At 55.6% G+C, this 14,890-nt stretch overlaps 1 protein-coding gene across 1 annotated transcript; it reads right to left on the reverse strand.

The window, feature by feature from the left end:
• Nucleotides 1-680: 680 nt before the first annotated feature.
• On the reverse strand, nt 681-4,210 carry FEZF2 (FEZ family zinc finger 2). The gene is made up of 5 exons (XM_049826717.1): nt 3,967-4,210; nt 2,734-3,590; nt 2,479-2,613; nt 2,227-2,359; nt 681-1,759 (listed from the first exon to the last, which is right to left on the reverse strand). The coding sequence occupies exons 2-5, from the start codon at nt 3,532-3,534 to the stop codon at nt 1,500-1,502; spliced, it is 1,329 nt and encodes a 442-aa protein (XP_049682674.1). The 5' UTR covers nt 3,535-3,590; nt 3,967-4,210; the 3' UTR covers nt 681-1,499.
• Between the last annotated feature and the right edge of the window lie 10,680 nt (nt 4,211-14,890).

Below are 14,890 nucleotides of genomic sequence, written 5' to 3' on the forward strand. Positions count from 1 at the left end.
ACGCTTCACCCCGCAAGGTTTCCCAGAGCGGTGACTTACGGCGACGGGGGTTGCCTTTTTTTTTTTTTTTTTTTTTTTTTTAATTTCCTTTTAACCTGAAACTCTCCCAAAATCTTTTAACGAATTCTGGCACGATCTTTCCCCGCTGTCAGGGTCACTGGGCATCCTTTCCCGCTCCTCACCCGGCTCAAAGCGTCCAAGACTTAAAAATGCCAACCACGAGAAACTCTGAAATCGCCCCCGTCCCTCCAGCGGGAGCACGGGGCCCCTGAGCCCCCCGGCCCCAGCCCACCGCCCGCTCCTCGGGGAGCGCGGAGCATCGCAGCCGAATAATGAATCCAGAAAACCGGAGCGAGGGGTCGCCTCCCGTTCCTGCGCTCGGCGGCGAGCTGTGCTCGTCCTCTCCTCCCACCATTTAACCACTCAATTAAGGGGAGAAAGGTGAATTCCCCATTACGCCGTCTCCAGGCATTTCGGTGCCTCGCTCGTTCCCCTCTTCATTGGCAAGCCCGGCCCGAGCAGCACGCACACGCACGGCCGGCTCAATCTCCTTTCTCCGCTAGAATAATATTGTTCCTAACGACGTGGCCGGAATAGACACTTGCATATTAAAAGTGAGGGAGGGGAGGAGATGAGAAGGGACTAGTTAGTGTAATCCAAGTGCTTGATTATCCATATTCTGATCAAAAAGAGTTTCTGAGGCCTGCTGGGAGTGATTAGATTAATGTAATGCGGTTTGAAGGGTCTGTGTTTTCTCTCTTAATTTGGGTCATTACTCGGAAAGCAAGCGTGAGATCATTTCATCTGCATGCAGGGATAGATAGTCATTCAGGAGCGGCTTAAACACGCCGTAATGAACCGACCCCGGAGAGCGGCGCTGGGAAACTCCGAGCCGCCCTTCGCGCTGCCGGCCGGGGCCCCCGCACCGCCGTTGCCCCTTTCCCGGGGAGGGGGGGGGGAAGGCAGCAGCCCTCTGAAGCCGCCCGGTTCCCTCCCGCCCTCGTTTGTGTTTCCTCCGGGGCCCGCGGTGCTCGGCGGGGTCTGGAGCGGCAGGGCCCGGCTCCCGGAGCTCCCGCAGGCCGCGTTTACACGGGGGATAGCGGCGTTCGGCCCGGTCCCCCCCCTCGGACCGGGGCCGAGGTGGGAAATGAGACACCTGCGAAGGGCCGGTTTATTGTCCCATGATAGAGATATATAGAGAGATATATATATATTCCTCACTTATTCGAGCGTACATTTAAAATGGAGATTTACAGACAAGTATAAAGAGCGCTGTCCTGGCGGGGGGCGGCCAGCCCGGCCCCTCCTGGCCCGCTCCGGCGGCGCAACGCGCCGTTAAATAAGATTCCTCTTATATACAACTGCGGCTCGGGATCGCTTGCTACCGGCGGCTGAGCTCGCTGGGGAAAAGACAGAGAAGCAAAGGCTGGTTTGGATAAATAGTGCTGGCCTGGTGGAGCAGGTCCGAGTGGGGGGGTGGGGGGGGGTGCGCCGGGCCCTTAGCTCTGCCCGCTGCGCCCAGGGTCCCGCGGCGGCGGCGGAGCGCTGGAGACGCTGTCGTGCAACTTTCGGACGTGCTTCTTTAAATCAAAGTTTCTGCAAAATCCTTTCCCGCAAGTGACGCACGTAAAGGGCTTCTTGTCGTTGTGGGTGTGCATGTGGAAAGTCAAGTTATAGATCTGGTGGAAGGCTTTGTTGCAAATGGTGCACTTGTACTGCTTCTCTCCGCTGTGGGTCAGCTTGTGGTTCTTGTAGTTGCCTGCGAGAGAGGAAAAAGGCAGAAAAGGGGGTTACCCGAGGGTGCCCGGGCCGCACGGTGCACAGGTAAGGCAGTGCAGGACTGGGGGGGGGGGGGGGAGGCATTAGGAAGGGTCTCCCCCCCGCGCCCCCGTCCGACTTGTCAAACTCGGTCCGCGTCACCGCGGAGCAGCGCGCAACTGGCACAGCACAAATGAGAGGCAGGGTCAGCCCGGTGACCCGCGGCAAATGGAGGGCTCTGGATTAGGACCAAGACCCGGCACCTCTCATTTAAAAAGCATTTAGGGAGAACCGTCAGCAGTGCCCGGCGATGCGGCCCGGCTTAGAGGGAAAGTAATTGGGAGCGGCGGCGGCTCTGCCCGCGCCCCTTCTCTTCCCCCAGCCGGGCAGGGCTCGCCGCGTTTAATCCCCGCTAATGATGGGCGAGGGCCCCGCGGGGGCCCCCCGGCCCGGCCCGGCTCGGCTCACCTTTCTGGTGGAAGCCCTTGCCGCAGAACTCGCAGACGAAGGGCTTGTAGCCGGCGTGGATGCGGATGTGGGTGTTGAGCGTGGAGCTCCTGTTGAACGCCTTCCCGCACTGGTTGCACTTGTGGGGTTTCTCCTGCACCGGGGGGGCGAGAGGGCCCGTCAGGGGGGGCTGCGGGGTAGAGGGGGGGGGGGTGGGGGGAGCCGCCGCCTCCCGCACCCCGGCTGTCCCCCCCACCACCACCCCCCACCTACCTGGGTGTGGATGATTTTGTGCCGGCACAGGGTGCTGGCCTGGCGGAAGCCCTTCCCGCAGACCTTGCACACGAACGGCCTGGCCCCCGTGTGCACCGGCATATGGCGGGTGAGGTTGTAGTGCGCGTTGAACACCTGCGGGGAAGCGCCGGGAAGGCGAGGTCAGGCACGGCACGGCCCGGCCCGGCCGCCCCCCCCTCCTCCTCCTCCTCCTCCTCCCCTGCCCTGCCCGCCCCTCGCCGTCGCCCCCCTTACCTTGCCGCAGACCTCGCAGGTGAAGTTTTTGGGCTTGCCCTCCGCCGCCCCGCCGCCACCGCCGCCCCCCAGCTTGGCGTGGCCCTTGGGGGGGCCGCCGCGCTCCGCCGCCACTGCCGCCTCCTTCATCACCTGGTCCAGGTGTCCCGGCAGCCGCTCCTTGTGGGCGAAGGGCGGCGGCGGCGGCAGCTTCTCGGCCGCCAGCCCCGCCAGCTTGGCGTTCTCCAGCAGGAAAAGCTTCTGGTGGGCCGAGAGCCCCCCCGGCGGCGGGGCGCCCAGCAGGCCGGCGGGGAAGAGCTGTCCGTGCAGGATGTCGGCCGGGTGGTACGCGGCGTCCAGGTAGTTGAAGTAGTAGAGGGAGCGGGGGGCGGCCGGCACGGCCCCCGCTTGGTGGATGACCTGCGGCTTGATGAGCCGGCCGCTGGGCTGGCCCAGGGCGAGCTCTGCCTTGCAGCAGACGCCGCAGTTGGCTTTGCAGAGCCCCGCGCCGCCCCGCAGGCTGCTCTTCCACAGCTCCGAGTAGTTGAGGAGAGTCTTGGAGGGCACCTCGTAGCCCAGCGGCGGGATGGGGATCACGCAGGGCAGGGGCGAGCACAGGCTCAGCGGCTTCTTGCCCGGCTCCGGCTCCGGCCCCGGCCCGCCGTGCCTCTGCTCGAAGGCTGGCTTGGGCTCCGACGTCTTGGCCATGATCCGCTCGATGGAGAAGGCCAGGGTCTTGGAGGGGTTAGCGGCGGCGGCCCTGCCGTCGTGCCGGGGGCAGGAGGAAGGCATGACCGTCTCCAGCGACCCCGAGCTCGCCATGTCGCTCCGCCGTGCGGGAACTTGGTGTGAGCAGCCACTCGCTCCCGCTCTCGGCTCTGCATTCCAGAAAAGCCGGGAGACAAATCAATTTAATAAGCACCTTGTTCTCCCCCCCCCCCCCCCCCTCACCACCACCACCCCACCCCCCCCCCACCGGCACCCCCTCCCTATTTACATTCAAATGAACATATCCAAGAACAATGGCACGTAGGGTACCAGATTACTGCTCATTAAGCGGAATATGCTAAAGTAACATGCAAGCTAGACCTTGTTAGTATTTAAAAAAAAAAAAAAAAAAGAAAAAGAAAGAAAAGCCTCCCCCAGCCCAATGCCACCCAGCCCAGCCCCACCGATGGCCGCGGTCCGGGAAATGCGGGGGCAGGGGCGGGGGGCACGGCGAGGGGCGGCAGGGCTCGCCTTGGGACCACTTACCTTTGCCCAGCGCCGGCGAGACTCATCCAAGCAGCGCGGTGTGGCCACAGTCACATTTTGATAGCAAACATCTTCCTGAGCGTCAGATCACGGTCTCGTACATTTAAAGCTGACATCACATGAAGTCACTTCGAGCAGAATGACATGGGGATGCCACCATGGATCTTCCCCGAGCCGAGGCGCCGGGCTGGAGCGCGGTGGGTTGGGGCAGAGAGAGGAAGAGGAGCTTCCCCCCCCCCCCCCCCCCTCCACGCACAATTTCCTTCCAGTTTAAGACGCACAAATCGCTCGTGTGCGAGCTGGGTTTTTTCCTCTCTCTCTCCCTTCTTAAAAAGCAACTTGCAAAGCAGAGGAATCGTTTTGCATGTGGCAAATTAGAAGGCAAGTGCGATTCACAAGTTGGGTGGAAAAGAGTGCTCCAGTTCTTGCTGGGGTTAGAAGAGCTACTCCGAGTGAGCGTGAGGATTTTTTTTCTTCTTCTTTTTTTTTTTTTTTAAGAAGGGGGAGAATGAATTTTTTTTTTTTTTTTTTTTCCTGAAGCAACTACCACGCAACCATGCTCGAGTTATTTTGGCAACCCATCTGCAATCAGCTCCGTTGCAACCGAGCTGGAAGATAATTAATAAATTGTCACTTATCTGCGAGCCTCCCCAGCATGTATAAATTAATAGCCAACCCATTAATTAGGACAGTGTATTAATGTTAATTAAACTAAGTTTAATTCCACCCCTCTCCCCTCTCAGGGTAGCTGGTGATTAGCCTTAAATAAACGCGGAGGGAGTCGAGTCCAGGGCTGGGTTTTCGCTGCTTTTCAAATAAATAAATAATAAAAAAAGGACCGGTGCGCTGCAAACGGGAGTTTTGCAGATTGCCACCCCCGAAGGTGCCCGCTTCCCCCCGGGGGGGGGGGCAGCCGGGCGGCTCTTTCTTTCCCTTCTAGCCCTAGTCGTGCCCGCCCCCCCCCCCCCCCCGCTCCCAAAAATAGGCGACGCTACATTATAGCGCCTGGATGCCGGGGTTTCTTCCCTTCCTCTCTCTAATTAAAACGACTTGATGCGGGAGGGGAGGATTTGCAGAAACCTCAGCTGCGAGGACGCGGTAATTGAGAGAGTCCCGCGTCCACCTGGTTTAGGGGGGCCCGGCTGCAGCGGCAGCACCTCCCCTGGCCCTGATTAGCCGCCCCGTCCCTCGCCGGGGCTATTCAGCCGAACCAATTTTCCCCCAGCGATTCAGGGCGTTCAATTCTCTTTCACTTGTAGCCACTATAGCGCTGCGTGGAACCTGGTTTTGTGTGTTTCTAAAATAAAGGGGAGGATTATCCGGGGGAGGGAGGAGGAGGGGGGGGGGGAGCGAAGGGTTTAGATTCAGCCTGGCCAGAGGTAAAGCAAGCAATGAAAAGGCCCCTATATATATATTATATTTTTTTTTCCGCCTCCCTAGCACGCCTAAGAAAGTTTGGAGGAATTCGGGGGGTTTTGTGCGGCGCTGACAAAGCCGCGCCTCCTCTCCCCGCCGGGGCAGCTCGCTGGCGGCTGTTTGCAGACAGGCTTTTTCACCTGCGAACCACAACACGCTCCAGAAACAAACTTTGAAAGCGGCGACCGCCCCGGGCTCCCGGCGGGCGGAGGGGAGCGCCCTGCCCCGGGGCTGCCCTCGGGGCCGGGGGGACACCCCGCCTCGGGCCTCGGGGAGGGGGAAAGCGGGTGTCTCTCCGCCTGGAGCATCAGGTGTTGGCATCCCCCCCCCCCTCCCCCCAGCCCTGCCCGCTCCATCCTCCCTCCCCGCCTGGCTCTGATGGGTCGGAGCGCAGGGGAGGGAGGAAACCGTCCCGCTTTTGGGGGGAGAGGGCGGGACGGGACGGCGGAGAGCCCGATCCACCGGCAGAAGCCGCGTCGTCCGGTGGCTGGGCTGCGGGAGAGCCCGGCCGAGTCCCGGGGAGCCGAGGCGAGGCGCGCTGCCCGCCCAGCCTGCGCCTCCGCCGGGCAGCGAGCAGCGGGCAGGCGGCGGCTGGGGCTCCGCTCGCTCCCGGGGCTCGCCGGCTTCAGCAAAGTATTTAATTAGCCTCCACAAACTTCTTTTCCTCGCCTGCAGATTATACTGAGTGGAGGGTTGGGAACTATTTTACACCTTGCCACTCACATGTTAATTAATCTCTATCTAACCCTAATTGCAGTTTATTCAAGCACCGCTCAACAGCTCACCCACACAATAAACACTGGGGCTGCTTTTATCCATATTACTCCCCGCTCACACGTTGAGTAATTAACTCCAGTACCAACTAATAGTGCAAACAAATATTTTCTGTAAACGAGATGATTTCGGGCAGGATAAAAGAGGGCTGCGGAGCCGGGGCCGGGAGCTCGCTGCCAGCTTCCCCGCGCCGCCCTCGTCCCTGCCGGGGTGTTTTCTGGGCCGGGTCTCTCCCTCCTTCCCTCCCCGGCCGGGGGGACGGCTGCCGGCTCGCCGCTCCGCGCCCACCGCCCTGCTCGGGGCTGCGGGTCCCGCAGGCCTCGGGGCTGCCGGGGGCGCGGCGCGGCGGCGGCGGAGGGGGGGGGGACGACCCCGTGCAGCACAGCAGCCGCGGGGTCGCCTCCTTCCTGCGGCCCGGAGAAGCCCCCCCCCCCCCGGTGGAGCCCGAGGCCGGGGTTGCCGGTTCCCGGCCCGGGCCGTGTGCCGTGCCGCTGCCCGCCGAGGAGCCGGGGTACCGCACGCCTTGAGCATCAGTGCTTTGGGATCCCAGCGAAGAGCCGGGCGTCGGAGCTCAGTATTTTAATTGAAATCGCAGGTTTAGGCACAGCTGGAGGCTGTCTCTATCGATTCGACTTCTGCTGTTCCGGCAAGCATATTACAAATGACTGACTTTGAGACAGCTGCCCCCGCCGCACCGCCCTGCCTTCGCCCCCTCTCTGCGCCGTGAACGGGGCTGGGGGGTTTGGGGGGGTCCGAGGTGGCCCAGCCCGGCTTTGGGGGGGCAGGAGCGGCTGCACGACCGGTGGGCTAAGGGGTCCCGGCTGGGCGCCGCTTTCTGCCTCTCCCGTGGAGGCTGTTCTCCCGTGGGGTTTTAATCCTTCACACACACACACGCTCCCCCCGCCCCGACGTTTGGAGGGGAGAAATGGTTTGCGGATTTTTCCCTGGAAGGCGCACGCCGCAAAGCCGCTCGCAACGCGGACGCGATCGCTTTTACGGTTATTTTTGCGCCGCTGCCCCCACACTCCCCCCCCTCCCCCCCAAAAAAAAAAAAAAGACTGGGGTGCCCGCCCGGCCGGGACGGCCCGGCCCCCCTCGGGGGGAACACACCGGGCTCGTCCCGGAGCTCCTTTGACCCCTCTTTTCTTCAGCTGGTCCCGTAGGCGCCCGGCAGCCCCAGCCCCAAACGCTCCCCGGCCGCTGACATCGAAAACCGGCGGGGGGTTCCCTTTCGCCCCCCGAGAACCAGACCCACTCGGGGAGGGGCTCCTCGGGGGGCGTCCCGGGTGGGTCCCGGCCGGGTGGGGGGCGCAGGGCCCCGCAGGCCCGGCCTGGCTCCCCGCACCCGTCGGGCCACCCCCGCCCGGGTAGTCGGTGCTGAGCATTTATGGTCCACTGGAAGATAACTTAGGATCCTCCTGGTTATTTAACTTGGCAGCTGCTTAAACTCCACAGTGGAAGCTGCCGAAAGTTATTAGCATTATGCTTCGATCTCTCTGAAATGGTGGCTTTGATTTCCATGCCGCTTTGCTTTTTATATGTGTTTTTTTTGTTGGGTTTTTTTTTTTTTTAAATGCAGGTGGGTTTTTTTAATAGCAGAAGGTGATGGACGGCTGGGTGAGCCACCAGCCCAGGCAATGAGGACGGGGCTGCCTTTGTGAGCCGGGGGGGGCAACTTCTGATGTGGCTTTGTGGCCTGCGCAAGGTACGGCAGAGGGGCCCAGGGTCGGGCTGGGAGGGGAGCTGGGCTGCGGTGCTGCCCGGGCCTGGGCCCTGGCCCCACCAAGCTGGGTTTGGGTTTGGCTCGGTGCAAGGCACCAATTAATGCCCCCAGAACGCTGCTCAGGGATGATGGCCCCGAGGTGTTTGGCTGGAGTTTGGTTTGCAGTGGCCAGACAGATGCTTTTTGGACAAATTGGCAAGCAATGAACGGGGAAATCAGGAGAGCGAAGTTTGGGGCTAGGGTGAAGATGGGGTTGTTACCCATCTGACTGCTTCCCGTTACCCCTTTGAACCCATGGTACCCCGTGTAACGGGAGCAGTACCAACGCCTCAGCCCCCACGGGCAGTGCCTCTCATCCTGCAGGGCCCTTAGGGTCAGTGGGTGACCCTGCTGCCGTGTCATCCAACGGAGACTGCCACGACTGCGCGCAGGGCACCGGCAGTGTGCAGCAAGGCCATCTTGGCCGGAGCAGAGGCATTGAGTACCACCAGATTATTTTTTCAGCCCATTCACTGAGTTATGCACACATTACTGCGTATATGTAGGCAGAGAATTTGAATTTATTTAATATTTTTTGGCTTTTTTTTTTTTTTTTTTTTTGCATAATGAAACGCTACTGGGGAGCTAGGTTTTGGAGCACTGCACGGGTCCCAGGCCAAATGCGGTCAGTGGGAATTTGGAAGCACGCTGGCCCAGAGTCCTTGCGTGGCTGTGCTGGTCGACTTTGTCAGTGATGGCAGGGGTAATAATGACATTTTTAACCTGAGTCTAATTTTAAGAGCTGGTATCAGACCTGCTCCTAAAGCTGTTTGAAATGTAGCCCCACTGCAGAGCAACCGGCACGGCACCGTGGCGGGAGCTGCACAGAGTGCCTCGATGGCAATCAAACTGGCTTATGTAATTCTAAAAATGGCAACTCCTTACTTGCCACATCTCTTTCTGTCTATGCGGAGAGTCCTGCAGAGCTGCCAAACAGAAGCAATTGAATGAACTCTTTTCTCGGCTCATTCCTCCTTCCGCAGCTCGGAGAAAGTGAGCCAGAGCCTATTCTAGTTTGCCTGTCAACAGGAATGGTAACTAACGGCTCGATCCCAGCCAGGCTTTATGCCCCAAAAACACTGCCTGCCTGTGAGGAGTGGAGAGAGACATCATGGGTGAAGTCTAGTTCCTGGTGTGAGACCAGTCTGGCCCAGGAGGCAGTCGTGGAGTTGGCAGAGTCCATATCATGTCCAGAGTCAACCCGGCTGGTAAAGCAAGCAAGAAATTGTTGAAGGGATGAGCTGCTGTTTTCCGTCCTTATTGTCAGAAATAGTCATCCTTCACGTTGCAGTAATGGAGCAATGCTGCATTTCATTTCTGAATGCTGAAACTGAAAGATGTCCCTTCCTAATGTTTTGAAATGTTGTACTTTTTCGTTTTGAAAGAGTGGGAGCTTTTAATTTTTTCTGTTTTTGTGTTTTTTTCCCCTTATTTTCTATTTAGGAGAAAAGGTGGGAGGAAGTAGAGAAGGAGAATATAATGGGGGGATGGCCTTGTTCTCACTTTCCTACTGAAAACGTTTCAGAAAAAGGAGCAAAAAGCAGTGAAAATGGGTAGAAGCCCACTTCAGTTTTGTGTTCCTATTCCTTCCCTTTTTCGCTTGAAAAAAGGATGGCCAAAAAAATAAGTGGGACACACCCCACGTGTTTTGAATTATTCTCCCCTTAATGAGATAGAAAAACATCTCATTTTCAAAATTCCTTGCTTTTTCAATGGAAAAAAAAAATAAATCAAACAGAGTAAGAATCTTTCCAAAGTCAATCTTTCCACCATCTTTTTGCAACTCACTCCCTGCTTGGCGTTGACCAGCTTTTCTGGCTGTGCCACATATGACGTCGTTCGAGATTTGTATTTGCCCTTGTTTGAACTGTTGCCGCAGATGTCCTCGTCCGCTGCAGAGCAGGACTCCACGGGCTGCGAGGTACCGAGGTGACAGCGGACGGCGGCACGTTGCCTCCTTCCTCCGGGGCACGCGGCGCTGGCCGGGCTGCAGCATCCCTGTGCCTGGTGGTGGTGGCGGCTGAGTTGGAGAGAGCCTGGCAGGACTCCCAGGTTGACTGGTGAAACTGCTGCTTTGCCACTTGGGCACAAGAAAAGTGCCGATTTTACGCCAGAAGACGTGATCTAGAAGAACCACTAAAAATCCCCCCCAGCAATCAGAGCCCAAACTAAAAATCCAGACCTTGTTATTGCAGGAAAAAGCTTCAATGCACGACCCAAGTATTCCCTGAATGTTCAAGAACACCCACAAATTCTGTAAAAATAGCTGATAATTTATTTATTTGATTTAATTATGAGCCTAGCTTGTGATTTTGGGGTGGGGGCGGGGGTGGGGCTGGAGTTAGTGATGCTGAAAAACCAATTTAGAGAAAAGCCCAGACGAGTCATCAGCTCTGGGGAGCAGGGGAGCTGCTTAGGCTCTTCCTCACGAAACGCAGAGCTTTGTGGAACCCACCGAGGGCTCTGAGACTTCTTGGCTGAGGAGGACCCCACCAGGGTAACCATTTCTCCCGGGGGAGCTATAGGCCTTTGGCCCCGCAGTCCATGGATGAGGCTGGTGTCCCACAGCCGTGGCCAGTATGTGTTGGGGGGGCTGGCTCATCTCTTCCTGCTTACACACCCGGGTTGACCAAGGGCGCATCTGTCGTGGGGAGCATTAGCTGCCCCTCAGCGGGTTATCGTTTCCATCCCCATTGGGCTGTGCTACTGGGTGACCCCCCAGCAGCGGTGAACGTGGCTATGGGACGTGTTCTTGTCCCTTATGTGAGGGTCCCAGATGGGCTCGGAGGCTGCCGTGTGCTCTGCCTCTGATGTACATCACAAAACCAAACCTGCGATCTTTGCTGGCTTAACTGGACAGAAAAAAACCCTTCCCTGTTATCCGAGTTCACCACCATGTTCACTTCAAGACTTTGAGCTTTCTCTCCTCCTTCCTCCCTTCCAGTGCGTGCTTCTCCCCTCCAGCTGACAGCCTGGGACAGCCCCCCGAGATCAGCTGCTGGTGGAGCTCTCTCTGCCGAAAGCAGTCCTAAACGGTGTGGCCTTTGTTCCCCCCAGCTGTCGTATCCTCCAGGATCTGCAACAAGTCCTCGTTTTACAGGCCCTCATCTTGACAGTCCCCAATCTGATCTGACCACCTGGTTTGTTTTTGAATCGAGCACTTGAGTCATAACATTTCTGTTTATTTCAACAACTGTATTCCTTGCATAGGAAATGAGCCAAGATGGTCTAAGGCGGGGAGCGCGAAGCATGTCGTGGTTGTAATTGCTTTTGCTCTCCCAATATCAAATTTTACAGTATAATCAAAATCTTATTTTTGTACTACTGGACTCTGTTATTGACTTAATCTTCTTAAGTGCTCCTATTATTCCAGTGATTTCATCGTTGCATGTTGATTTTAATCTTTTGATCTCCATATTAGCTACTGCCTGCAACTAATTTGTTGCTCAGTGTTTTTCTTTGTTTTGACCTGTGAGGCATTTTCCTCATGGCACACAACTCTGCTGGCAGATTGCATATAATCTCTGCACTTTTTTTTCTCCCATATTTTGCATAGTTACAACAAATGCAGATTTACAACTTGAAATGGAATATGTATCTTTTAGAAAGGCTGAGGAAAATACCACTTCGGGTTTAGCTCAAGAGCCTAAACGTGCTTGAATAAAGGAAATACCACTGAATACAGCTCACCAGAGAGAGGTGTCATGCCGGCTTTTTAGTCCAGCAAGTTCAGAATGGGTGGCAACTGCAATAATTGTAACATATTATATGCAGTCAGGGATCAAAGAGTTTCAGAAAGCATTGCTAGACCTAAGATGAAGAAGGCTGGGTTTTGTGAATGGCTTAAGGGACTCTCCTAGCTGGACTCAGCTTGACGCAGCGGTGGCTCTGTTGAATCGTGACACCACGGAGCAGGTTGCTGAACAAACATGGGTGACGGTGGCAATAGTGCAGGGTTGTGGACTTCACAAAAAAGTGCAGAGGTTGACCTACGGCTCAGCTGCATTTTGGTTGGCCATTAGATGACTGCTTTTTCCCTTGCTAGTTGATGGTTTAACCTGTGCTGATTTATCAGGCGCTTTGTTTGCTTTAGCTTTTTCTTTTAAAGCTTAGAGAAGTAATTTTTGCCTTAGGTTTGCTGTGACTTTTTCAAAAAGAACACAGCCTGAGCATTGACAAAATCATTTTTGCTTTGCTGCATGCCTGTTTATGCTTCTGAACACAAATTGTCTTCTAACATTTTTGACGGTTTGGTCACTAGAGAGGCAGAAAAGCAATTTCTAAGATGCCTATGGGCCAGGAGACATGCATTACAGCAGAGGGGAAAGAATCTGTTAGTTGCTGAAATATAAAACAAATTGGATGAACAGCTGCTGACACTTGTCAGTCAAATAGTTGATAGCATTTTCAGTCTCCATGCCACATGCTTTAAGTAAGTCTGTCAAAAAAAGGATATTTTCGCTGGACTTCCCTGTAAATATGAGAGAAGTTTTGGCCTGATGTATCATTTAAAATTTTGCTGGCAGAAGAATGAAATTTTCCTCTTTCCCCAAAACTGATTGACATAACTGTACTGGCAGATTCTTCATCTAGGTGCAGTTGTACTGGCAGAAAGTCCTTTGACTGTTGGAGCTCATTCCATCGCAGAGATGGGTTGAAGTGAAACGAGCAGCAGACCTTTGCGTTCCTTGGCTGGGTTTGCCAGAGTGCTCCTGTCCGTCAGCAAGCCCTTTTAGATGTTGCCCGAGGTGTAGCTTTGCCCTGCGGGAGCCAAAGTCCTGTCTGAAGTGTAGTCCATGGCCAGGAGAGCTTTAAATCCGGATTTATATTTTTCAGATAAAACCAAACTGGTTTGGATTCAACATTTCTGCATAATTAACCCAAGGTGGCATTTCCCACTCCTGGTACCGTGGTGCAGCACCCATATAGGACATGGTCAGGCTGCCAGCACCCACGTTTGCAGGGTTAAAGGCGGTGGGGATCAGGGTCCAATGTGCTCCTTTGCTCCACCACAGGCTGCAGGCTCTGGTGTGGGAGCTTAAATCCTGCTTTGCAGCAGTGCTTGTACAGGAGCTCTTCTTGCTGCTCACTGAAGTAGGTAACTTGAAGCTCATCATTTGGGCCCAAACTCCTTAAAAGATGTAAGCTGGCTAATGCTTCCTTATTTTGAATGTGTGGTCAAGCCTGATATCCTCAGGGTTGTTACGGAGTCTCTGAGGTGCTTTATTGGGGTTTGAGGACATGCAAAAAACTGTCACAGGCTATAGGCTCACAGAATCATAGAATGGTTTGGGTTGGAAGGGATCATCTAGTCCCAACCCCCCTGCCCTGGGCAGGGACACCTTCCACCGGACCAGGTTGCTCCAAGCCCCATCCAACCTGGTCTTGAACACTGCCAGCGATGGGGCATCCACAGCTTCCCTGGGCAACCTGTTCCAGTGCCTCGCCACCCTCACAGTGAAGAATTTCTTCCTAATATCTAACCTAAATCTACCCTCTTTCTGTTTAAAGCCATTGCCCCTTGTCCCACCACTACATGCCCTTGTAAAAAGTCCCTCTCCAGCTTTCCTGTAGGCCCCCGTTAGGTACTGGAAGGCTTCCCTTCTCCAGGCTGACCAACGCCAACTCTCTCAGCCTGTCTTCATAGGAGAGGTCCTTCAGCCCTCCATGTCTTTCTTTTGTTGGGGGCCCCAGAGCTGAACTCAGCACTCCGGGTCATTGCTAATGACAGAGAAACTCAGACGAGGGTGTCCGTCACCACCGTTTCCGGGAGGGACCGATGTGTGTTAGTGATGCACAGCTAAGGATCATCTCCTGAAGGCTGCGCCCACACTCTTTCATTCAAAAAAACTGAGCAGGGCTCACTATTTTGAAAGGTGGCAGGTGGAAGTGGGCTGTGTTTTTACCCAATAAATATTTCATGTTAAAAAAAAAAAAAAGGGAGCCATTTCCAGAGCAGAATCAAGCTGTTTCTCCAGCTCTGCTCTGCCTGATTTGGAGCAGAGCTACAAATTTGGGTCTCCTCCAGTGTTCTTTGCTACCAGCCTGGTGACCACCCCAGGCAGGGCTTTCTCAGTGCCTCCTTTTGGAGCTGTTGCCCTTCCTATAAATATCTGGGACAGCTGAGGGAGAGGATGAAGAGGGCAGACATACGCATCAGTATGTGTATGGGTCTCAAGTGGACCTCAACCACCTAGAAAGAAGGGACCAGGTGGTGCTTGTAGTTTCTTCATTGCTTTATGTCTTGCGAGACTTGTTTTGTCAGGCAAGTCCTGTGAGGGCTTGAGGGTGTGCTTGAAGGCTCCACGCATAATGATGTCAAGATACAGATGGTTTTTGTATGCGTCCCAGTGACAGACCTGCAGAGGCACCTGAACTGGTTTTGGTAAACTCAGTATGACTTAAACACTCAACTGCTACCTCAGTTCCTCCGGGGATTTAGGACCAAGTAGTTGCACAGCTGGAGGGTGGGTAAGAAGGGGGAAGAGCTTCCTGTGTCAGAGACCACAAGGCCACGTCCCTGCCTAAGTCCTCAGAGATGGCTTTTCCTGGCAACTCTTCCCTGTGCCAGCATCATGGAGCAAGACAAAAACCAAGAAGTGGTCTTCTGGGCTACAGTCAGGGTTCAAAACTTGGCTGTCCTAGTGCATCAGATGGCTTGTCAACATGTAAACGGTGCTAAATGTGCATGCCTACAACCCACTCCTAAAGTAAAGAGCCTGCTACTGTCCTGGTTCCAAGGGGGGTGGGTGGGGTGTGTGAATGCAGGTCACCACGGGTAGGTGGGTGTTGAAAGTGTAGGGTATGGCCATCCTGATGGGGCTGCAGAGCACCTCCAGAGCCAGGTGCTAAACTCTGCCACAGAGGGAAGGGACCCAAAAATCCAGCATTGCAGGTGACTATGCTCCAGGCTCTGTAACTATCCCAGCCCCATTTGGGACTCGACACCCCCTTCACAGGCTGTTTCCAGAG

Source organism: Accipiter gentilis, chromosome 23 (genome assembly GCF_929443795.1).
Source record: "Accipiter gentilis chromosome 23, bAccGen1.1, whole genome shotgun sequence".
Lineage (NCBI taxonomy): Eukaryota > Metazoa > Chordata > Aves > Accipitriformes > Accipitridae > Astur > Astur gentilis.